The sequence below is a fragment of the Lethenteron reissneri genome, chromosome 23, assembly GCF_015708825.2.
Source record: "Lethenteron reissneri isolate LAM-NWPU_2019-01 chromosome 23, ASM1570882v1, whole genome shotgun sequence".
Lineage (NCBI taxonomy): Eukaryota > Metazoa > Chordata > Hyperoartia > Petromyzontiformes > Petromyzontidae > Lethenteron > Lethenteron reissneri.
The window spans coordinates 20950006-20973802 of record NC_083801.1 but is presented as its reverse complement, the minus strand read 5'-3'; the positions used below and the strand labels follow the sequence as shown (position 1 = coordinate 20973802).

Sequence of the window (23797 nt, the reverse complement as noted above, 5' to 3'; positions counted from 1 at the left end):
GTGCGTGTGAACGTGCGTGTGAACGTGCGTGCGTGTGAACGTGCGTGCGTGTGAATGTGCGTGTGAACGTGCGTGCGTGTGAACCGGCGTGCGTGCGATTCATACGGGGCAGCGCGGGACTCCCATACGACAGGTGAATCCGCCAGCGTTGACGGAGTGATCGGAGCGGAACCAGAAGTAGAGGGTGTTGTGCGAGCTGATGAGCTCGCTGGGCACCGTCGTCCCGCAGAACTTCCCCAGCATGTGGGTCGACGCGGAGCTGCCGTCGTGGATCTGCAGCCAGTCGAACTGGCAGGTGGAGCCCCCCTCCAGGTGGAAGAACGGGAACGTGATGCGCACCACCTGCAAAGACGGAGAAGTGCAGGGGGCCGTGAGCGCCGCAGTTGAGCGCTACCGCCGTGCTCGCTGCGCGGGTCGTCCGCTCGTCGCACGCAGGGGAGTTGGTGTCCCCCGGTCAGCGTGAAAAAGGGCAGAGGGATTGCCGTCGTCGACGGTGCGCGCGAGTGTGTATCGAAATGAACAAAACATTCGGATAGCAGGGTCGTCAAGATTGCCTCCAGGACGACCTGATTCCCTGCAAGGTTGGTCGTCGTTCGAGTGAATGCCACGGGATGAATGGCTGAGTGGTCATCACCATTATTGTACACTTTTTAATTAATCAGGCACTCTAAATCTGTCAATGGTCTCAAAGTACCAATTTATTTCGCAGGACTGGCGAAACATGATACACAGTAGCTCTAGAAGAAAACATCAATAAATGTATTATTATTATTAAATCACAAGCCATCTCATTTCCCGACCACTGTGTATGTACCAAGCGAGGAATTTGGGCGATTTTTCCAGAGCGTGGCGAGATTAAAATGTTCCCACTTTGTTGTTGTTGTTGTTTACATTTGCCTTTCGCACGCGCGCACGCGTGCACAGGTGCCCCGGCGCCTTCACCTGATTGGATGCCACCTCGATGACCCAGGCGCAGCTGACCTGGTGGTCGTAGGTCTCGGAGCCCGGAGTGTTGGGGTAGCTGAACGAGCCGGCGGGGCCCGACAGCCACCCCCCGCACACTGCACACACAGCGCAGGCGTCGCCACGCGCACGTCAAACCTCTCCCACCGTCAGCACTCGCCTCTGCGGCTCGCTATTATTACTAGTATTACTATGATTGCACCCGTTAACCTATTTTTCGGCAGGGTCCTGCCAAGGTTTTCGCAGGAGAGGGCGATGGTTTGCTGTGTTGACAGTAATTCCAACTGGGCACCACTGTGGCGAGATGTTAACTCTCTCGCCTGCGATACAGGAGTTTCGTGGGTTCAATCCCGACGCCTGTTGTATATTTGGAGTTTGCGGTGTCTCTCTCCACGTGATTGTGTGGATTTTTCTCTGGGTCCTCCGGCTTTTCCCTCCACATTTGGAATCAACGTGCATTTAGGGTGGTTGGCTGCTATCAATTGCCACGTCATCAGCCACTTTGTTGAGCCATCATTTGTGGCCAGCTCGCTTTGAAAAAGAGCTGTTTCTTTATTTAACCAGGTAAAAAAACTTGAGGTTAAAATCTCTTTTGCGAGGGGTACCTGGCAAGAAGTCAGCAAAAATAGATCACCACACACATACACACACACATACACACATATACACAATACTAAATAGTGCAATATAGAACGCTAAAAACAATTGCAATGGTCAATGCCATTTTCTTCTATCAGAGCTTTGAAATCAGACAGTGATACCCATCTTCTCCAGTTTTAAATATCGTTTGTAATTCATTCCAGGGCCAACGAGGATGATTAGGGCCTTACCTGGTAAAATAAAATAAAAATTTAGTTGAGTTACTTTCTAAAGGCACGTGAGAAGCAGATAGCGAACCAGTGAGTATCGCACTGCACTACGGACCTCGTGAACCGAGTCTGATTCCCAACCGCTGCTACGATACATTTCCACGAGTGATGCTACAGCCACTTCGATCAGCAATCATGTGTGGATAGGTGACTTCTTCAAAAAGATATGCATATAACTCAGTGGGCTTTACCTGGTAAAATAAAATGAAAAAAATAGCTTAGATTTGAAGTTTTCGTGACTGCAGGGATCCATATTCTTTGGTTCTTTCGGTAAAGTCACGTGGGTATAAAATAAAATAAATTAAATTGTTGCGCCCGAAACGTCGTGATTTAATTAATTTTATTTTATACCTACGTGACTTTACCGAAAGAACCAAAGAGTATGAAAAAATAGCTTGATTTATAGTCTTAGGTTTTTTCGGTAAAGTCACGTAGGTAAAACATCAAAATTAATGAAAATAAAATAAAAATCACGACGTTTCGGAGGCAACACAAGTCTCCGTCATCAGGTGGGACCGTCACAGCCGAATTAGCTGCATCAAGTGAGGCAATGATTCAAGATGTAATCCCTTATAAGCAAGTTGGAGGGGGGAGGAGAGGGGGGGGCTCATCAGAATGTGGTAGCCAATGAATGGAAACGTATCGGGAGGGAGGGGGGCGGAGCTCAAAGACAGCACGGAGTGCTCAACACATTGGGCAGAGAGGGGGAGGGGAGGCCTGATACACATGAAAGACAAAAGAACGAAAATGCCCATGTTGATACCAATGCTGGCTGAACAATGAAGAGAGTACTGTTAAAAAATAACTGGGAATGTTAACACTCGGTAAAGTAAAGTACTTTACTTTACCGAGTACGTTTCCATTCATTGGCTACCACATTCTGATGAGCCCCCCCCCCCTCTCTCTCCCCCCTCCAACTTGCTTATAAGGGATTACATCTTGAATCATTGCCTCACTTGATGCAGCTAATTCGGCTGTGACGGTCCCACCTGATGACGGAGACTTGTGTTGCCTCCGAAACGTCGTGATTTTTGTTTTATTTTATTTTCATTAATTTTGATGTTTTACCTACGTGACTTTACCGAAAAAAACCTAAGAATATGAATCCTTGCAGTCACGAAAGCTTCAAATCTAGAATTGATTTATAGTTTTTAAAGCTCCACAGTCAGCCTCACCGGGGCCACCCCGACCCCGACCCCCCCCCCCCCCCCGTACCTTGCGTGGGCGTCTGGCAGTTGGTGCCGGTCCAGCTGCTGGTGCAGGTGCAGCTGTAGGAGTCGGTGCCGTCCACGCAGGTCCCCCCGTTGAGGCAGGGGCTGCTGGCACACTCGTTGATGTTCTGGTTACAGATGGTGCCGCTCCAGCCCGCTTCGCACGCGCACACGAACCCCGTGGTCTGCTCCTGTGTGCGCGAGAGGGGCGGCGACGCACCGCACGCGTGTCGGCACGATGGGTTTTTTTGATTGGGTCGTCGTCGTCATCGTCAGTGAGCCGTGGTCAATCCGCTGCTGGGTGAAGGCCTTGCCCGAAGACGTCGCTGTCTCTCACGGTCACGCGATGGAACGATCCATCGCGTGAGCTGAATTCGTCGCTTCATATCGCTCGGTGAACGTGCACACCCTTTGGAAGTGTTCTGATACACCAATGAAATAGAGGAGAAACTGGTAGTGGGTCGCGCCATAGGAATGTGGAATTTATACTACGTGAGATCATTAGCAGATCTGTATAAGAATGATGAAAATGATTTACTCAAGACTCCTTTAATAAGGGTGCTGTTTTCGGATGTTTATTTAAAGCTCTAAATGTAATTGGAATCGCTATGGCAAACACATGGATATGTGGGGTTAATCGTCAATACTGTTATCACGTGACCACGTCGCAGGCCCAGAGTACCCTTGGCAAGCCCTGGGGGTCACCCATCCAAGTACTAACCAGGCTCACCACTGCTTAGCTTCCAAGATCCGACGAGATTGGGCCACATTTAGTATGACTTGGTTGCAGTCTGCTGTGTAGCAGCCGTATCTAAACTTCAGGTATGCCGAGTACGCATAATTATATAAATAATTGAGTAATATTTCAGAAGTAAAAAATACTTTCAAAGAACATCGGGTGGCTGGTAAAGAAGAAAAGTTTAACATTTTATGCCGAGCAATCATTCAATTTGCCACGGAGAGAACATATCTGATAAACCGCTGTGCGGGAGTCTGAAGGCTTGGGCTATCTGTGTGTAAGCTATTAAAAATAATTCACTCATGGCTCCGGGCAAGGCTGGCACTAAACTCCGGACGAAAACTGCAGCTTCACACCCACACGTGAGCCCACGTATGTCGGCAACTTTCGGCACGCCGCTTATGATCTGGCGAAAATAACGCTGTAATGCCTAAAGAAGAGGTGGGACGCAGCGAGCCCGATCTCTTTCTCTTCTAAACTCAGGAGCACAGCGTTTGAATGTGTGCTCTGTACTCGGCTCCTACTGAAATATTAAAAAAATGTTTTTAAAAACAAATGTGGTGGAACGCCCGTGTGTCGTCGCACCTGCCTTATAAACTCAAACTCCTCGCACATGTTCCCGCACGTCCCGGTCTCCCGTACGCGTCTCGAAAGCGGTCGGATCTGTGCGCTGTTTTTATTGGCAACTTATTCTGTCCGGTGTCACAGATACCGAGGTGCTAATCCGTCCCATGTATGACACGGGGAATTCAACATGCATGCGCCCACATCGGGCAGCTCAATGCCTCCGCTTGAGACGCAATATTAAATCAAACTTCTCGTCGACTGCAATCCAGTGACTCAGGCAATGATGAAGCCATTAAGGTGAGTTCACCCACGCTGCAGGGCCAGGATGGAGCACTTCATCAAGTAGGTTTTAGACTGGATAATTGTCAACCGTAAAGGGAGGTGTACACTGCATGAGCATTCTGCCAGGTGAATGTGCAGCTTCCGCTATTGTCTTAGTCCAGTAAAGATTAACACTGCCCGATGTGTGTGTGTTTTTAACAGGAAGCCTGACCACACTTTATTTACCCAGCAGAACATCGCTGATCTTCAAGATTAATTTTCAGGAGCTGTATCTTAACATTGGAATGATTGTCCACTGTGAAAGGAAACTGGAATTCCTCAAGAAATCCACTCACGTGAAGGGTGCAACACTCAAAGCTACGCACACATTCAGGAATCTGTTATCATACTGACATCTCATGGCCACGTACAAAAAAGGAATATCTGAAATGCTGTGGGCAAAACGTTTCAGCCGGAGTGTGTCGGAAAGGCCCGATCCCTCACTCGATTCTGCGATGGGAATCACTCAAGCGCTCGCTGCGACACGGACGCTTTCAAACACCACTCAAAAACGTGTCGATCGCACTCAGCCTTTGTGCATTACGCAGAAAATAAAACATCAGCAGGTCCCACAGGAGTGCATCGTGCTCCACACGTCTTATAGATCGCCTTCAAATTAAACTCGAGCAAATGTGTCCGACTCACAGGCAGCAGTGAGACAGACGTGGACAACTGTGGACCGTCTTCTTGTTTCTTTCGGTAAAGTCATGTAGAAGGGAAGTAATAAAATAATAAAAATAAAACATAATAAAACAATTCTCACGACGTTTCGGCTACAACGCAAGCAGCCGTCTTCAGGTGAAGAATGAGACACTACCAAACTAGGAGCTTATATATAAGCTGCATTGGGGGTTGAAGAGCGCCTTAACAAAAAGAATGTGCATGTGAAGAGGGATTTAGCATATTCATGGAAAATGCGTAGGCGTTGGGCGGGGGGGTGTCAAAGTCATATTATGCCCATGCATTATGCAGGATCAGCAGCAACCAAGGGGGGTGCAGGGATTAGCAGTAACAAAGGAAAGGAATGTTAATGATATGTAGCTGCAGTTACTCAACAACCACGTAGAAAACTAAAGTATAAACTACATAAAAAACTAAAGTATAAACTGCATCGCACCATCAGTATACTTACTATACTCTATAATAAGCTGAGTTACTTACAGCAAGTAATACATTACAATTTTACCTCGTAAAAATTCTATAATTAGCTTCCATATAAACCTTATTCTCTTACATCACACGAGCATATACCGTACTATATACTGCCATAGATAAACCCAACATTAAATTATATACTGTATTGCTGTAAACCAACCTATATCTTATACATTTAATATCACACTATGTATTATTCTACACACCCTAATGTGTATCGAAATGGTTTATTACGTCCTTCCAATGATTGCTGAGCCAGAATCCATCTTCTCGGTTAAAGTTGTCTCTGTGTTTGTATATGTGGATCGCCTCATGAACGAATCTCTCATGATAGCCAGATGGCTTGCAGAGAACCTCTGTCTTGGAGAAGTCAATATCATGTGAGCCCACTGAGTTGTAACAGTGATCTGCCACGGCTGAGGTGTTAGTCCTACCGTGTTTCAGGTCAGCTTTATGTTCACGGATGCGGTCCGAGACATGTCGTTTGGTTTCCCCAATGTAACTGCTACCACAGAGGAAACTTAGTTTGTAGACGCCAGGGTACTGTATGTCTGGAACCACATCTTTTACAGACGGTACCAGATCACGGATTTTATGTACTGTGTTGAATCGGACCTGGATCTTGTGTTTAATCAGGATTTTGGAGATCTTTTTTGTGACCCCAGCAATGTAGGGTAAGGTGATGGTCTTGAAAGGCTCCTCAACAGGATCCTTCTTGATGTAAGAGAATAAGGTTTATATGGAAGCATATTATAGAATTTTTACGAGGTAAAATTGTAATGTATTACTTGCTGTAAGTAACTCAGCTTATTATAGAGTATAGTAAGTATACTGATGGTGCGATGCAGTTTATACTTTAGTTTTTTATGTAGTTTATACTTTAGTTTTCTACGTGGTTGTTGAGTAACTGCAGCTACATATCATTAACATTCCTTTCCTTTGTTACTGCTAATCCCTGCACCCCCCTTGGTTGCTGCTGATCCTGCATAATGCATGGGCATAATATGACTTTGACACCCCCCCGCCCAACGCCTACGCATTTTCCATGAATATGCTAAATCCCTCTTCACATGCACATTCTTTTTGTTAAGGCGCTCTTCAACCCCCAATGCAGCTTATATATAAGCTCCTAGTTTGGTAGTGTCTCATTCTTCACCTGAAGACGGCTGCTTGCGTTGTAGCCGAAACGTCGTGAGAATTGTTTTATTATGTTTTATTTTTATTATTTTATTACTTCCCTTCTACGTGACTTTACCGAAAGAAACAAGAAGATGAATCCCTGCAGTCACGAAAGCTTTAAATCGAAATTTAACTGTGGACCGGTTTCGTCCTCATTAGGACTCATCAGTACACTAGAGGCACTAATGCTCACAGCTGCAAAGTTGGCCTCTGGGAACCATATATGTGGAGTTCCAACTTCCACACTACGGAGCCCATTGGCGAGGCTAATACCGACATAATTCTCACAACCTGAACGTGCCGTGCGTCGTGCCGTGCGTCGTGCCGTGCGTCGCGAGCGCCACGGTCGAGACGGAACTCACAATGCAGTGGCCGTGCACGCAGGGGTTGGGGTTGCAGTTGCCAGCGCTCGCCACGCAGCCGTTGGGGCCGTAGCCGTTCCCAAGGTAGCCGGGCGGACACGTGCAGATGGGCAGAGAGCTGCCTGTAACGGCATCGTGATGGGGACAGCGCATGGGGAGGTGGGGGGGGTGACACGCGAGATGCAGGATCGAGGTGCGTCGAGTTGAAGCGTAGTTGGTTTAAGCCACGGAAGCGAGTAGCGCGCGCGTTCTCGATTGCGTGAACGGTTCTGAACGGGGTCGACATAGGGTGCCCGATTAGCATGGCTGGCTACGTACGGTGCGAAAAAAGTTCAACATCCATCCATACAAAACGTGTTGTAATCACAGCGGTCATCGGCGGTGCAGGGGTCGCGTTCTCTATCCCCACGTCTCTGTCTCTCTGCGTCTCTCTAAACTTTCTCGCGCTCTCTCTCTGCGTGTGTTTGTTCGTGTATTTTTAGTGATCTGAAAAGTTGCAGCCCTCATTTAGTTTTGCCCCCACCCTTACAGCTGTGCATCGTTGGCACTCGTCTCAATCGCCCACCGCTCGCGTTCACGCCGAGCTGCGGCTGAGCTGCAGTTTTGTATGAACCGCGAGTGGCGCTCACGAAACGCTGCATTAAACCTCTCAACATCAAGGGGACAGCTTCACACCCCCCGTCCCCCCGTATTATGCTGAGTCACAATAAACAAAACATCGGAACCCCTCGGCACAAGCGTTACACTGGCTCAAAGTGTCCGATGCTTTGCAAATCTTTAACCAACGTGGAATCCAACATTCTTCTCCCCGTGCAAGCGCCATGCAAATGACCAAGCACCAAAATGAACGTTACGAATGGAAAAAAGGGCACGTTAAACCCTTTTTACCCGTTCTCATTTGGAATTCCATGGCACGGTCTTCACCGGGGTGGTGCGTGCGTGTCAGTGAGCGCTGATCGCGTTGTTGTCGTCGGCATTAGCCAAGATCGCGTCGCTCCCGTCAATAATGTCGCGTTCTGTGCGGGCGCCTGAGAATGTTTTGAAAGCGCTCAGATGGCCCGTATCCAAGGGGCCTGTGTTTGTGGGTCTGTGTGTGTCCGTTTCTGTGCGTCCGTGTCTGTGTGTTCGTGTGTGTGTGTCCGTGTCTGTGTGTCCGTGTGTGTGTGCGTATTTGTATATCTGTGTTTGTGTGTCGTCCGAGTGTCCGTCTTTGTGTGCGTTTTGTAACGCACCGGGCTCGTAGCATGAACGACACTATATACAATGAAAGTATGATTATTCTTACCGAGCACATTGGGCTATAAACCTGGTGACCTGACTTCAATTCTCGGCCGTGGCTAACATCGGTGGCGAGGGACATCCCACGTGATAACTGAACCGATAGTGGGCTCCCCCCACCGAGGCTGACTCGGCCTTGGTAATCGCTGACGAGAGAGACAAAGGCAGCCGGGGTTACTGCTGACCACATCAGCACCTCGTAGGCCGTGCAAGCCTTGACAAGCTTCTCGCTCGCAGCACTTGCCCCAACGTTCGATGGGGCTACATGAGACGTCTTTGCCTTTGCAATGCATTCTGGGCTTAATTTGAACACAGCGAATGGTCTACGAGCATTTCCCTCCCTGCGGCACGCTCACCAGGGCAGACATGCGATGTTCTGTATTCGCCCGAGAGCGTGCGACACTTGGGCATAGGCCCAGGTGACCCAAGTTTTTAGCCAAAAGTTGACTCATGCCAGCCACTGAGTGGGAACACGAGACACATTCCATTTGCTAGACCAGGGGTCAGCAACAAACTTGACAAGAGCCATTTTTTTTCAAATTCGGTGCGAGACCAATTTCAATCTAGATTTGAAGTTTTCGTGACTGCAGGGATCCAATTTCAGTTTCCAGGTGATATATTTGTACATTTCACACAGACTGTGCTCTCATTAAGCAAATGGCACACATGTAATGTGCTGCTACTTTTGCAACGTGAAGGAATACCAATTTATATTTAAATCCTTACATGTCTTCTTCATTTGTGCGATTGTCAAATCAGTCGGTGGATTGGCTGCTTTTAAAAATGCACGGCTCAGTTTTTTTTTCCAGTTACCCGCTCATCATCTATTCAGGATTTTTTCAAAGTCCGCAGCAATAGCTGACATCAGACGGATTCATGAGTAACCCTATTGTGGTAAATCATCTCCCACGGCGAAGCTCATCACCAGCGAACAAACATTTTGGGGGGTCGTAAAATGCAAAGCCATTTTGATGAAAACTCCTGCACCCCCCCCCACCACCCCCTCCCAACGCCCGACAGGGTGTCTACGATTCTGCCATCAACCTGCTCATGAGAAATGGAGACAAGATCGCAAGTAACGTCTCCGCTGGGCTCTTGGTTGCATAAGTGAGCAATCTTTTTTCGTCGTCGGCGGTGTTTTTGTTCAAGCTGATTTACACACACGCGGCTACCTATTGATGCGCCGCTGACTCAAGCGACACTCTGCTGACTGAGAGTCACACTGACCTGGCAGCGGTGACCGGCTGTTCCTGACGAGATCCAAATTCGCGTATCGGTACGTCCGAGGAACAGATAATGTGCTCTTAAGCGCATGCGTGCCACTCGAAAGCGCTTTAATGAGAGCCGCTTTTTGTTAATCGCCGGACTTTTGGTGTTTGATTGAAAGTAAAGCGATCCGCTCGAGTGCTCGCACTCTGTCGCCGGAATGAATCGGGCATCGATCCCTCGATTGGCGTCGACTCTTTAGGCGCGCGAGAACTGCGTCAAATTGCACGCGGAAGAATCAATGCGTTGTTTAGTCGTACGCGGCCGATCGATTCCGGAACGAAATCGAAAAAAAAACGCGATCCTGTTTAACGACAATCAATCACACTCCGGTGGGCGCGATGATCCACCAATCGCTGCCACGGAAGGCGCCAGACCACAGGCGCAACCCATCGCACGCGGCTCAAAGTGCACTTCTAAATCCTCCGTTATTTTTTAAATGGCCTTTGCAGCTTAATCACGTGCGCTTCTTGGCTTAATTTCAGTGCCAGCGCACGCTTGCGACCGCTTCAGACTCTAGGTTCCCCCGCGGCCGCTTGTAATTCTAAGTGTGCGGGCCATCTTCAGACGCCGGCGAGTCGCGTGCGGCGAGACAACTCGGCGGGAGAAACGATGAACGCGCGAGATGAACTCAGAAGACCGCGTGTCTCCTCTCCGTCGCCTCGCGCCGGCGAGAGCGGCTCACCTGGCACGGCGGTGCAGGTGGCGAGCGAGTGGCAGCCGCCGTTGTTGATGGAGCACACCTCCACGGCCGTGCACGTCCTCCCGTCGCCCTCGTAGCCTGCGCCCCCGCGCGAGCGCGCACACACACGCGCGCACACACAGACGCGCGCACACACGCACACACACGCGCACACACGCACACACACGCGCGCACACGCACACGCGCACACACACACGCGCACACACGCACACACGCGCGCACACACACACGCGCACACACGCACACACGCGCGCACACACTCACACACACGCGCGCGCGCACACACACACACGCGGCCGCTCCGTCGCGTCGTGCCGCAAGGACCCCGAGAAACGCTGCCCCCAGCTGTCTTGCGCTCCCGTTGCTACCGTTTAAATCGTCGTAATTAAGTATCGATTAACGCGAAGTGGCTTTGTGTGCGCGAGCAGTGGTTTTCGGCAACTCGGTTTGAATTCCTCGCCACGGCTAACACCAGTTGCACCTCCTCTAAGTTGGCTCAACCTTCAATGAAAATTCGGCAAGGTGTGCAAATAGGCACACTTAGGACACAAAGGCTGCCGGGTCCGGTTTGCGGCCACACAAATTATTGCGTATTATGCCACCCTGAGTACGTACAATAGTCGGCGATGGCACTTTTCGCCGGGCGTTCGCGCGACACTCTATGGGGATTGTGTGTGTGTGTGTGTTGCCGCTGTGGTGTGTACCTACCGGAGGGGCAGGGCCCACAGTGGTACGAGCCCATGGTGTTGAGACACTGCACGGGCGGCACAGTGGAGCACCCACCGTTTCCCATCGCGCACTCATTCACATCCGTGCAGCTGTAGCCGTTTCCCTGCCAGCCTGCATCCTCGCACCACGAGGCAAATGACCGTCACGTTTCAAACAAATCAACACACATGATAACGATGGCACCCTAACGACTTTTTTTTATCTTGTTTCCATTTTTATTCCAATCGTGCCGTGGGCGTCACGTGGTGAGATGGAGACTCCCGTTGGGAAGGATCTCAGAGCAGCAGCGCGCTCACTGCCGCGGTGGTGAGATGTTAACTACCTCGCCTGGTGTACAGGAGGCCGTGGGTTTGATCTCAACCCTGACGCCTGCTGCTGTATATTTGCAGTTTGCATGTTCTCCCCGTGGTCGCGTGGATTTTTCCGCGGGTTCTCCGGTTTTTCCCCTGGAGTCTTTGGATGCTACTAATTTCTACGTTGAGCTGTCATTTGTGGCCAGCTTGCTTCTGAAAAAGATTTCTATTGCTCAGTGGGCCTTAACTGGTAAAATAAACAAAACGCTTAGTTTAGCTTCAGTGCGAAGTAAATATCTCGGAATAAAATGAGAACAAATGTTCCTTGCCTCTCATCAACACGAGAAGGGGCTCACTGTGTCACTGGGCCTGCTGCAGTGAATTGATAAATTACTGTTTTGTGTAACCTATTGGGATGTGTCGGGATGTACTTTTGTATGAAAGTCAAAATATCTATGTTTTTACTGAGTAAAACATATATAAAGTGCTGTGTGAATGACTCCATCTCATCACAATATAAATATCCGGGAGAGGTGCAGGCCGAAATGTTTAAGAACGCTGTGCGGTGTTGATGATTGATGTTGCTATAATTGTAACTTTCCCCTTGCAAATTAATGAATTAAGCACTTCATTTGCAACCATTAAGTAGTAACCTACTTAGATGTGTCTATCATCATCATAGTTCAATACTGTAACGCATTGTATTGTCCTACAAGGTACTGTGGGGGTGGTAGGGTAGCGCTACGCTGCTCTACGAACCTAGCGACCCGGGTTCGATTCTCGATCACGGCCAACACCAGTAACGATTATCTGAACCGGTCCTGGGCCTCCCCTAGGTCTACTCAGCCTCAAATTATTACCTGGTGTGGTGTGTAAACATCGCCACTGGGGAGACAAAGGCGGTCGAGCGTGGTGTTGGCCACCCACCCCCTCGTGTGCCGTTCCGGCCTTCATAGGTGCTCGCTAACAGCACTTGCCCCTACAGTCTGTTAAGGCTACACGGGGGGATCTTTATTTGTGTGTGTGTCAGGACCTCAACGTGCACCTAGCCTGGCACAAGCCCCGAGGCGACGTCACTGCCACTTAGTGGGCGAACGGCGGCTGTTGTTGTTGTGTTGTTGTTGCTGGTGTGTTGTTGTTGTTGTTGGTGTGCGTGCGCGCCAGGTTTTGTCGCACACCGCTGGGGCAGGCGCCGCAGTAGTAGGAGCCCACGGTGTTGAAGCAGCTGACGGGAGGGTTGGCGGAGCAGGGCGGGATGGGCTGCGCGCACTCGTCCAGGTCGGCGCTGCACGCGGGACTCCCCCCCGCGCCGGGCTGCGTGTAGCCGCCCTCGCAGATGCACTCGAATCGGGGCTGGGGGGGGGGGTCGCCAGGGGTTGGTGGGGGACGTGGGGAGGGGGGGGGTAAGAGGCGCGTGAACAGAGCCGGAGCGGTTTGGGGGGCGGGGGGGCAAGTTCGACCTTGCCGCTCACAGCACTTGCCCCAAACAGTCTGGTAAGGCTAGACGGGGGATCTTTGTCTGTGTACGGTCAGCGAGCTGCGCGGGGGACCTGGCGACCCGAGTTGGGTTCCCCGACGCCAGTGACGAATATTTGAAGCGGTACCTGGGCCTACCCTAGGTCGACTCAGCCTCAAAATGAGTAACCGGTGCGGTGTGTAAACATCGCCACTGGGGAGACAAATGCGGCCGGGCGTGGTGTCGGCCACCAACCCCCTCGTGTGCTGTGCCGGCTTTTATAGGCGCTCGCTAACAGCACTTGCCCCTACAGCCTGTTAAGGCTACACGGGGGGATCTTTGTCTGTGTGCGTGTGTGAGTCTGTGTGTGTGAGTCTGTGTGTGTGAGTCTGAGTCTGTGTGTGTGTGTGTCTGTGTGTGTGTGAGTCTGTGTGTGTGTGATCTGTGCGTGTGTGAGTCTGTGTGTCTGTGTGTGAGTCTGTCTGTGTGTGAGTCTGTGTGTGTGTGAGTCTGAGGGGAGCGGTAGTGTAGCGGTTAGCGCGCTGCGCTATGAACCTGGCGACCCGGGTTCGATTCCCGCTCACGGCTAACACCAGTGACGATTATCTGAACCGGTCCTGGGCCTCCCCTAGGTCGACTCAGCCTTAAATGAGTACCTGGTGCGGTGTGTAAACATCGCCACTAGGGAGACAAAGGCGGTCGGGCGTGGTGCTGGCCACCAACCCCCTCGTGTACCGTTCCGGCCTTCATAGGTGCTCGCTAACAGCACTTGCCCCTACAGTCTGTTCAGGCTATACGGGGGATCTTTGATCTTTGTGTGAGTCTGTGTGTGTGAGTCTGTGCGTGTGTGAGTCTGTGTGTGTGAGTCTGTGCGTGTGTGAGTCTGTGCGTGTGTGTCCGTGTGGCACAAGCGTCGTGGTGACGTCACCGCCACTTAGTGGCGAATGGCGGTTGTTGTTGTGTGTGTCCGTGTGGCTACCTCGTTGGGGTTGATCCTGACGCCATCCACACACACGCCGTGCACACACAGCGCCTGCGAGCCGGCCTGGCAGTCGTCGAACTTGGTGACGCAGTGAGGACCCGTGAACTCGGGCGTGCAGGAACAGCTGCGGTGAGGGTTCCAGGTGAGGTGAGTGTAGAGCAAGGGGGGGTGGGGTGAGTGTAGAGCAGGTTTAGGTTTGAACGCACACCACGAAGCAGTGATGGGGCTTTAGAGCAGACAATGGGTAATGGGGGTGTTACCTCTCGACTCGTGGCAGGGGTTATTCTTAATCTGAATAGAAATATATATTTTTTCAGAATCGGCATATTTGTTTTTACTGGAGGAATCCGATCAGCGATGAAGCTCTCTTTTTGACAGATGTCCAGTAGTTTTCAGCATGGCGTTGGCTTATGTGCTTAAGCAACTCATAATGACATCACATATCAAACATTCAAAGGGCACTCCCAGTGGCAGCTGATCCCTGTGTGACACAAGGTAACTCAGCACTGACATTAGTCTGCCAGTAGTTTGGGGAAGATTTTTACGCTTAATCCAAATCCATTCATTTTCGGTTGCATTTTGAAACCTGATAAATTTGGACCACCACGCCGTTGCGCAATGAAGATGTCTAACATCTTCAATCAAGAGTATTTGTGGTGAGCACACCCGCAGTATTAACCAGGGCGGCCTGCCGTATTCGAACCCGCGAACGTCTGCAACAAACGGCATCACCCCGATTGCACTCCAATCGTACCACGAATCTCTCTGCACTGCCATACATTCGTCTGCCTCGGTTTGGAGGAGATACGAGCCCTGGAGAGGCTGCGAGGCACGGATTATAATCGAGTGGCGTGAGACATCACCTGTAGGTCCCGGGGGTGTTGTGACAGGTGCCTCCGTTCTGACACCCCATGGGCGTGCCGGCGTAGATCTGACACTCGTTCACGTCCTCATTGCACCGCGTGCCCTGCGGCGAGAACGCAATTGGTAAGCGCCTTCACAGCCTGCTTATACCATCGTATGTAGGCATGTATTCGATGTATGTTGAACTTCTTTCGCACCGTACGTAGCCAACCTTGCTAATCGGAGGTGCGGGGAAAGGACAACAAACTAGACACGAAAATCGGTTCTGAAGAGATATATTTTCTATCTGGATTTAAAAGTGCGTAGCTCCAGTGGCTTCTCTAATATCGGAAGGAAGAGCATTCCAGACGGCCGCAGAAACGCATCGCAGGAAGTGCTGTCAGTCGTTCGCGAGAAGCTCTCTGGCTGGAATGTGAACATGACAGCATGGTTCGGGGCAGAGCCAGAAGCATCGCCATCATTATTAGCGTTTTTGTCGTTTTTGAAAAAATATCTTCTTCATTTTTAATAACAAGTTTCCCTTGAAAATGGAAGAAATGTGCGACTGAGCCACCACTTACAGCGATGTTAATAATTACAATTAAAGTGTAGCGTAGTTCCTGTTTGTATTATTAATAATTAATTACATCGTCTCCACGCTCTCTGTGCAACTTACGTATATGATACACACCATTATAGAGTCTCTCTCTCAACTCAATTGAGCAATGGGTTATTTCTCATCCCGATTGGTGGCCATAAGCCAATTGTGGTAATTCCACATTAATATGGCAGGGCCCAGTAGACTGTATCTAGAAAACAACCACTGTTGATATTGCACCAATTGATATTAATTGTATAGACCCGAGGCAGTGTCGACTCGTGACTCGCATTTGAACTTGTTTAATTATAAGTAAAGCACCGTAACCAAGTTCCACCAGCCATTACACAATCACATTCACGCGTGTAACATGGCACGTTTGGCGCAACGGATTGTGGCTCTCATTAAACGGATTGTGGCTCTCATAAAAACTAAAATTCGCTGGGCTGTCAGGTGACCAGCAGATGGCACTGCAGCAAAAAGGGTTCATGAACCCAAATGTGCGGACCTTTGAGTGTAATCCTCTCGTACGCATGGTGGGGTTTTTCCACATACTCTCATTTTGAATCTAGCAGGAAGCCACTCTTTAAACAAAACGAAACCCAAACAGTCGCAATGCATGACCTTTCTGAAAGAGAGTGTGGATTGACTAAAAAGTCCATCATCACTGTTACTCCTAAATCACACAGTATCGCGATATCGCGTGCGCTCGATAGCCAAGCGAGCACTCCACGATCCCACCTTCCAGTTGCTGGGGCACACGCAGTAGAAGGACTTGTACAGGTTGACGCAGTGCGCCCCGTTCAAGCAGGGGCTGGAGGCGCACGCCGTGAGGCCCATGTCCTGCGGGGTTGAGTGGGGCACAGCACAGGGTGAGGGACTCGTGCCACGGGCGACTAGCCCATTGGCCAGAGCGGATATTGGGCAATCGTCATGGAGGATTCGTTTGTGCGGCTAATATGAGCGAATCGCTTGATGACCCCAAATAGATTCAAACGGTTAACACGTAATAATTCACCGTTAATGGCCACACCTAGGCCACCTATTGCGGTACTGGCGAAGTGAAATACTTGGTCTGGGCTCATGAAGCAGAGTAGCATCAGTTAATCTCTAACACCATTCTGCAATCGGCAGCCAGAGTAGATCAGCCGCGTGCCAGGTCTCCGACGAGCGAGGGACTGAACTCTCACCTGCTCAATCGTGGTCACCTTGCCATCCAGGGTTTGTATCTGTGGGTTAAAGACAGAGAGGAGAAGGTTGCTACTGGATACGACCACATTTGCCAATGTGATTTGTAATTAATAGTTAAATTTGAACGCGTGTTGTCTTGGTGTGATCTGCGACTGTTTTTGTTGTTGTTGATTTGCTGCCTTGCCCAAGCTTGCATTTAGTGTTGAAAAATCTACATGAATTGATGTACTTATGCAATGGGAACTTATAAAATAATGTATGTTTATGTATTCGTGCATCGTGATTTGATTACTTTTCCTGTATTTTGCACTCATAGGGTTTTTTGTAATGTTTGTTGTAATTTTCTGACCGGCCCCTATTGAACATCTATGAATAAGAACTTCATAGCTCATCGGATTTTTCCAGGATAAATGAAGATTCTGATTCTGTTGTGTTATTTGTATGCCTTCTCTGTGTTATATTTCAGCTGTGTTCACCTTGATATGAATGCGTTTGGTTAGATCAATGGGCAAATATGTATTCGGTCAAATGTATTATTTAACACGTAGGATTTCGCGACCAATATCATCCATAAAACAAGTGTTTTGGGTTAGATCGCGTAAATATATAAATCTGTCGTTAAACCCGTCACCACTCGACACAGCCAATTAGTAAGGTTTGTCACACAAAAAGATACGTGCCAATTGAATACTAGCACAGCACACCGGTGTGTTGGAGAGCAAAGCCACAACATTTACAATCAGAGTACAATCTGGTACTCAGACTGCAAATGTTCTGTTTACGTGACGAGCCTTACTAATTGGTGTCGTGGCGGGTTTAACGACACTTTTGTATATATACACGATCTCACCCAAAGAAAACTGATTATCAATGTATTATTGTTTAACTACGGTACTTTAATATTTCCTGCTATCAGATGAACACGTATTTTTCAATTCTGCTAACGTTATACGTGTCACAATAATTGAGGATCAATCCCATCGTGAATTTGGTATTATTGTATTGAAAAATAAAGATGATTACAACTCATAACATTCAAATTTTTTTAAACGTAACCAAATACATTCGAAAATATAAATCGTATACGCACAGATTGTGTGGTGCTCCTATTTACAGCTCTGAGCCAGTGAAGGAAATTCCACACTCCTCTGGTGTGTATGAATCTATCCATGAGGTAATCACTGTTGACTTTCATTTTTTTACCAATTCATCAGGGACGAACGTCTAAGTTGACCCCCAAATCGAGATTAAGATGTGAACTCGAATATAAATTCAAGCGTCGTGAGCACTCCGTCGCCCGAGTCGGATGTAACTGAATACACCGGGGCAACGTGATCCCTGTCAATGATTGACGTGTGTGCCACGTGCTCCGTCGGTGGTCACGTGTGGGCGCGTGGCTACCTCTCTCTCTCACTCACCTTGACATCCAGCTGGTGGATCGCTGCCGTCACATTAACGCCCGTCGCTCCGGCCTTCAGGTCGACGATGTCTTTCTGGTTGGTCCGCACCTGCCAGAACGGGCGACGAGGAGTGGGGAGATGCGTCATTGAAGGCGCCACGGTGGTGAGATGTTGACTGCCTCGCCTATATACAGGAGGTCGTGCGTTCAATCCCAACCCTGGGCGCTTGCTGTATATTTGGAGTTTGCGTGGTCGCGTGGATTTTTCTCCGGGTCCTCCGGTTTTTCCCTCCACATTGAGAATCGAGGTGCTTTTAGAGTATATGGCTGCTCTAAATGGCCACGTGAATAGCCACTTCGTTGAGCTATCATTTGTGGCCAGGTCGCTTCTGGGAAAAAAGCTATATAACTCAGTGGGTGTTATTACCTGGTAAAAAAAAATAAAGGTTTTAGTTTCGTTTAGTGTGTCCTATTGCGGCTGCTTTAAAGTAAACATTCCATCGAGATCTCCTTCTCTCTTGCTGCATGTAGTTTGCATGGTCAGCGAGACGGGGGATTGAGAGGATCGAGAACACTGCGGGAAGTAAGGAGGGCATGCGGGGTCCCCGCGATGTTCGTCGTGAGCTTTCATCTAAAACATCTGGCGAGCCTGAAATAAAGTGTTTAACATGCTCACCATCTGCGGATGAGACTCCGAAAGTCAAAACCCGCCCATGATGAAATATCTGAAAATATTGAGCTCAAAAGCTATAGGGTCCTTAAGGCCGATAGACTAAATTTGTATTTTATTTTATACACGGTGGAACAGATGCTCGTACGTTTATTTACTCTATAAACATTATAGGTGTACAGTATATATTCTATGTGCCAACATTGTACACACATACATTTATTTGTAACACAATTGTCAATGCAGATATGATTACGGGATGCCACGTGGGTTTAAGGCAGCTGTCCCACCACCGTGGTTTGAATCTCAATTCAATCAGGAGCAGCTCCGATCTGCGTAACGCGCGGATTCTATAATATCGATGGCGAGTGGCATGACAAAAGAGCTCGTTGAGCATGAAGCTCATTATTTCCCCATGGCTTCGCGAGGTCTACCGGCTTCCCTGAGTCGCTCCGCATTACGCCCACACGGCGCGCGGCTGATGAAACCTCACTGGTTTGCGTTGCAAGTGACCCCTTCAGCATACGGGATTTGTAAAATCTCAGAAGCCACGCGGGGGATCAACCTGCATGGTACTCGGCTGGGCAACCACCATGCACGATCAGGTTGCCATGGGGGCTGCGGGTACACGTGGCCGGCGACAGTGGGCAGTGCAGAAGCATAAATTGGTGTACCGTACTTCTATGCTCTGTGGCATCTGCACCCCTACTTTCACCAACCTGCACTGACCAACGTAATGGTCCTTCCCCCGCACCTCCAATTAGCACGGTTGGCTACGTACGGCGCGAAAGAAGTTCCGCATACGTGCAAACAACCGCCGACACTATGTCGTTAGGCCCTCATTCAGCAGTGTATTGACAAGCGGCTGAGGGCAAGGGCCCGCAAAAAACCCTGCTCCCTTCCCCACCCCCACCGCTGAGCCCAGCCCTTGACCCAAGTCGCGTCGTCACCTGAGCCAGAGACTCGGAGAGGCTGATATCCCCGATCCGCACTTCTCCTCCGGTCCCCGTGCGGAACTCGATGGCTTTGCCATTGCCCGTGTGGAACACGAGCTGCCCACTCTCCGTCGAAACGCGAGGCCTACGCATTGCACGTTCATCATCGTCAGCATCATCATCATCACTGGCATCATCCTACAACACCGTCAGAAGCGGTATAATCGGCAGGTTTCATCAGCATCAGCCGGATCAGCATTGCGTCATCTGCACCATCATTTGAATCATCGTCATCATCAGCAGTAGCAACAGAAGCTGCATCACCAGCATCTTTATCATCACATGTACCACTAGTATCTGCATTATCACAATCATCACCTTCAAGACCACTATTTTCATTCACACGGACATAATTTAAACCACTGCCACTGGTATTCATGTTAATTTCTGGCATCACCATTCCTAATATCATCATCATCATGATCATTGCCATTTACACTAATATCATCAAAATTATCATGATCATCACGAGCATCACAACCATCATCAATGGTATTACCACTACCATCACTAACGTAATCATCAATTTCATCACCACCACCATGTTGATTGCCACCATCAATATTATGTCGTAACTATATCCACGATCAGCACCATCATCAATGTGATTACTGCCATCATTGCCACTGTTATAATTACAATCATCATCATCATCAATATCACCTCCATAATGATGACGATTATCCAAGCTTCATCCTCCAATTCACAATTTTCATTTCCACCATCAACAGCGGACATCATTGCCAGCATTACAACCTCCATCACTGCAGTTATCACTGCTATCGTTATTTCCACTGTCATCGCCATTTTCACTGCTTTAACCATCACTGTGACTCCTGTAATCATCATTGTCGTAGTTGATGTTTGTTTAAATACCGTGTACAATGCATCTGTTGCCACTGGGGCTATCAGCTGATCCTGACATTGACCTTTTAACCCGTTCCAGTCTAGCTATGACCTGTTGTTCTTATCCGCGCCGACAACGGTATTGCGAATAACATTTGATTTGTTTTAGTTTGCAAACGTTTTTTTGTTTATTCTGCCGACCAGAATGTTTAACCCAATTATTTTCACCAGGCACTGCTCCTGGATATCCTTGATAAATCATGATAGGGCTCTCCTTGATCCACCAGAAGTCGATAATACAATAATATACAACCCCACAAATCACGAAATGTGTAAAAGGAACTCTAGAATGTAGACATAAAACAAAGCACCGCGAAGATACTGACTGTCTCCCTGCTCAAATGAGACGTCAGGAGGCGTTCACCTGCATCTGCCACTCTGAGCCAGTGAGGAGAATTCTATCTACGTGACTTTACCGAAAGTCACGTAGAATATGAGAATTCCACATTCCCATGGCGGAGGACAACGATGACTGCTGAATTCCCACAATGCAGTGACTGTTTTATCGATATCAGAAAGGAAACTCACATTTGTTCGATTCGGAGTCAATTGCTCTGACTTAGTGAAGAAGCAAATGAAGCCTTCTTATCAGCTATTTCCACTTACACTATCACGGTACATGCAAATAATTGAGTAGTCACGAATCTCTTATTTTCAAGTTATGTAAATTATTAATGACATGCTAATGTTCACTGAGGATAATCAAACAAATTGGACAACGGAAGCAGTATGATCAAACAGAGCAAACAAAGCAATCGGCTCATCGATACAATAATATCCTGAATCTAATAATGTCAAAATAATCAAACAATGTCAAAATAATCTAATAATGTCAAAATAGTCTAATAATATCAAAATAAATATTAAAATTCGTCGAGTCCGCTGTGTCGGGGGTGAATCATGTCACGGCTAATGTATTGCACAGGACACACGAATGTTCACAGTTTATACATCACAGCACTATCGAATACAATTTAGATTCATAGGCGTTCAAAATGCGCCTGCATCTCAAGACGATTTGCGCATAGTTCTCAAGGAAGTGTTGCTTTATGATTGGAAATACGACAGTGGAGATAGCAACATCTGCAACGTACGGCGCGAAATAAGTTCAACATGCGTACAAGTGCGTATGAAGACATTTCGTCGACAGAGAGAGAGAGAGAGAGTCGTATGCAGAAATGAAGAGGAAAGAATAATTGAGAGGCTGGACGTGAAGAGAGGGAGAGTCTCAGCAGCACAGAGGGCCACAGAGAGAGAGAGAGAAAGACTCCAGGCGACGCAGCAGCAGTAGCTGTAGCAGCGATAGCGCAAGCACTGAGCACGTTCATCTCCCCTCCACCCCCCTCGTGGTCCCATCAGCTGGTGCCCTCACTGGTCGCTGGAGATGTCTCTCCTCTGCCGACTCTTCTCTGCCGAGGTGGTCCCTTGAGCCAGGGCCGCGCACAGCAGCAGGAGGACGCACAGAGAGGCCCGGAGTCCCAGGGGGCCGCCACAGCCTTCTGCTCTCGCCATCGTGTGCAACGACAGGGCAGGTTTCCAATCACGGGCTATTTATTAGATTTTGGTAGAATCAACCTTTGTATCCCACCTTGTTCATACCCCCCACCATCCCTGCCAGCGCCACGAGTTCAACCCCCCTAGCAAAAGTATAATGGTTGAGTTAAACATAAGGCGAGGGGGGGAGGGGGTTATCAATTCGTTTCTGTCTTCCTCCACCCACATGCCCGCTCCTACCCGACTTCACGAGGGCTTTGGTGGCCTCTCGTTTCTCTCCTGTCGCCGCCGCCGCCTTCACCAACTCCGCTGACTCGGTAGCGCTAAAGGTCACGGGGGTGAACAACGCGGCACGTGTCCGACGTTCTGGCACGCGCCGTCCGTAAACGCCGGGGCGGGCTCTGATCTGTAATCTCCTTTTAATATTCCACCACGTTACTACCACCTTTACGGCTCTTAAAAGATGACACCGGTCACGTACACACATCATGCGCCACGGGCTCGATTTATCCCCCATTTTGGGCCGTCGCTCTTCTTGTTTTACGACGCTGGAGTTACGTGGCAGCGGGAAATTAAATATTGGTGAGCACATTGGCGGACAATCATTTACAATGAGATGTGCGATTAACGGAGGCAGCCCGTGGCCGGGAACCTTTGACACCAGCGGCTGTGTGAACTATCTGCGGCTCGCTCTTCAAGACTAAAGCCCTGACTGCCACGCACAAGCCTCGTCTTTAAAAGAACCAAATGCATTCGGCCCAAGCCGATTACTACGTTAAACTCCTCTGTAAAATATTACCGGAGTCTCAACTGGATTGAATAGCAGTCGTAGCTGTGTGCGTCTCTGCTGCGTGGAGCGGTGGCAGAGTGGTTAGCGCACTGCTCTACGAACGTAAGAGACCAGAGGTCGTTTCTCACGGCCTACATCAGTGACGATTACTTATCTGAACCGACATTGGATCCACCTAGGTTGACTCAGCCTCCAATGAGTATCTGGTGCGTTGTATAAACCTCAACACTGGGGAGACAAAGGCGGTTGTGCGTTGTTCTGGCCACCCACCCCCTCGTGTGCCATTCCTGCCGTCATATGTGCTCGCTAACAGCACTTGCCCCTATAGTCTGTTAAAGGTTATACGGGGAACTTTGTTATGCAAGCTTCACTGGGCGCTGTCCGTGGTCCTGACTGTGATGATTCAAGTTGTACTCATTGTAGCTCTTTCATTGAAAATTAATGTCGTTTATGAGAATAAAATAAACACGTCATTTAGAAAGTATGCAGGACAGATACGAAAGCGTATGTCCTTCCAAAAAAGGTATCCTGTACTCGAACAGGATTAATTAAACACGAATATGGATGAATGCGTTGAGGACGCAACCAAGAGGTTTGACGTTGAAATAAGCCACACGTGATCAATGGCGTCTTACTCTATCGACAGTCATGATAAGTAGGCAACTGTAAAATGAAAATATGATTCTCTACATTCACTGAAGCTAGTCGAGGCAACAAGTACGTTGTGGAAAATGGAAGAGTTACTCATGAACATAACGATTTTGGTTTAAATAAGTTGTTTTTTTCATATTCTTTATTGAAACGTAATGTATGAAATTTTAAATCCAAGGCGTGTGTT

At 48.7% G+C, this 23797-nt stretch overlaps 2 protein-coding genes across 2 annotated transcripts in view; both read right to left on the bottom strand.

Moving 5' to 3' along the window:
• The window catches only part of CUBN (cubilin), a 54897-nt gene extending 54794 nt beyond the window's left edge, over window positions 1–103 (bottom strand). Inside the window, exon 1 of the mRNA XM_061557778.1 lies at window positions 85–103. Within this exon, the coding sequence (XP_061413762.1) occupies window positions 85–103 (19 nt within the window). The remainder of the gene's footprint in view (window positions 1–84) is intronic.
• On the bottom strand, window positions 100–22212 carry LOC133346237 (cubilin-like). Its single transcript, XM_061557777.1, has 14 exons — window positions 22048–22212; window positions 19725–19854; window positions 18124–18213; window positions 16705–16743; window positions 16256–16357; window positions 14937–15040; window positions 14071–14197; window positions 12814–12988; window positions 11322–11453; window positions 10596–10691; window positions 7367–7488; window positions 3048–3234; window positions 943–1061; window positions 100–342 (listed from the first exon to the last, which is right to left on the bottom strand). Exons 1-14 carry the CDS (start codon window positions 22185–22187, stop codon window positions 100–102), a joined length of 1806 nt encoding a protein of 601 aa, XP_061413761.1. The 5' UTR covers window positions 22188–22212.
• Window positions 22213–23797: the final 1585 nt, after the last annotated feature.

Coding starts and splice junctions, on each gene's coding strand:
- LOC133346237 (XM_061557777.1), bottom strand. CDS start 22,187: ATGGCGAGAGCAGAAGGCTGTGGCGGCCCCCTGGGACTCCGGGCCTCT. Junction 16,358..16,704: donor AGGTGACCACGATTGAGCAG/GTGAGAGTTCAG, acceptor TCAACCCCGCAG/GACATGGGCCTCACGGCGTG. Junction 7,489..10,595: donor CACCTGCACCGCCGTGCCAG/GTGAGCCGCTCT, acceptor ATGCCGTTACAG/GCAGCTCTCTGCCCATCTGC.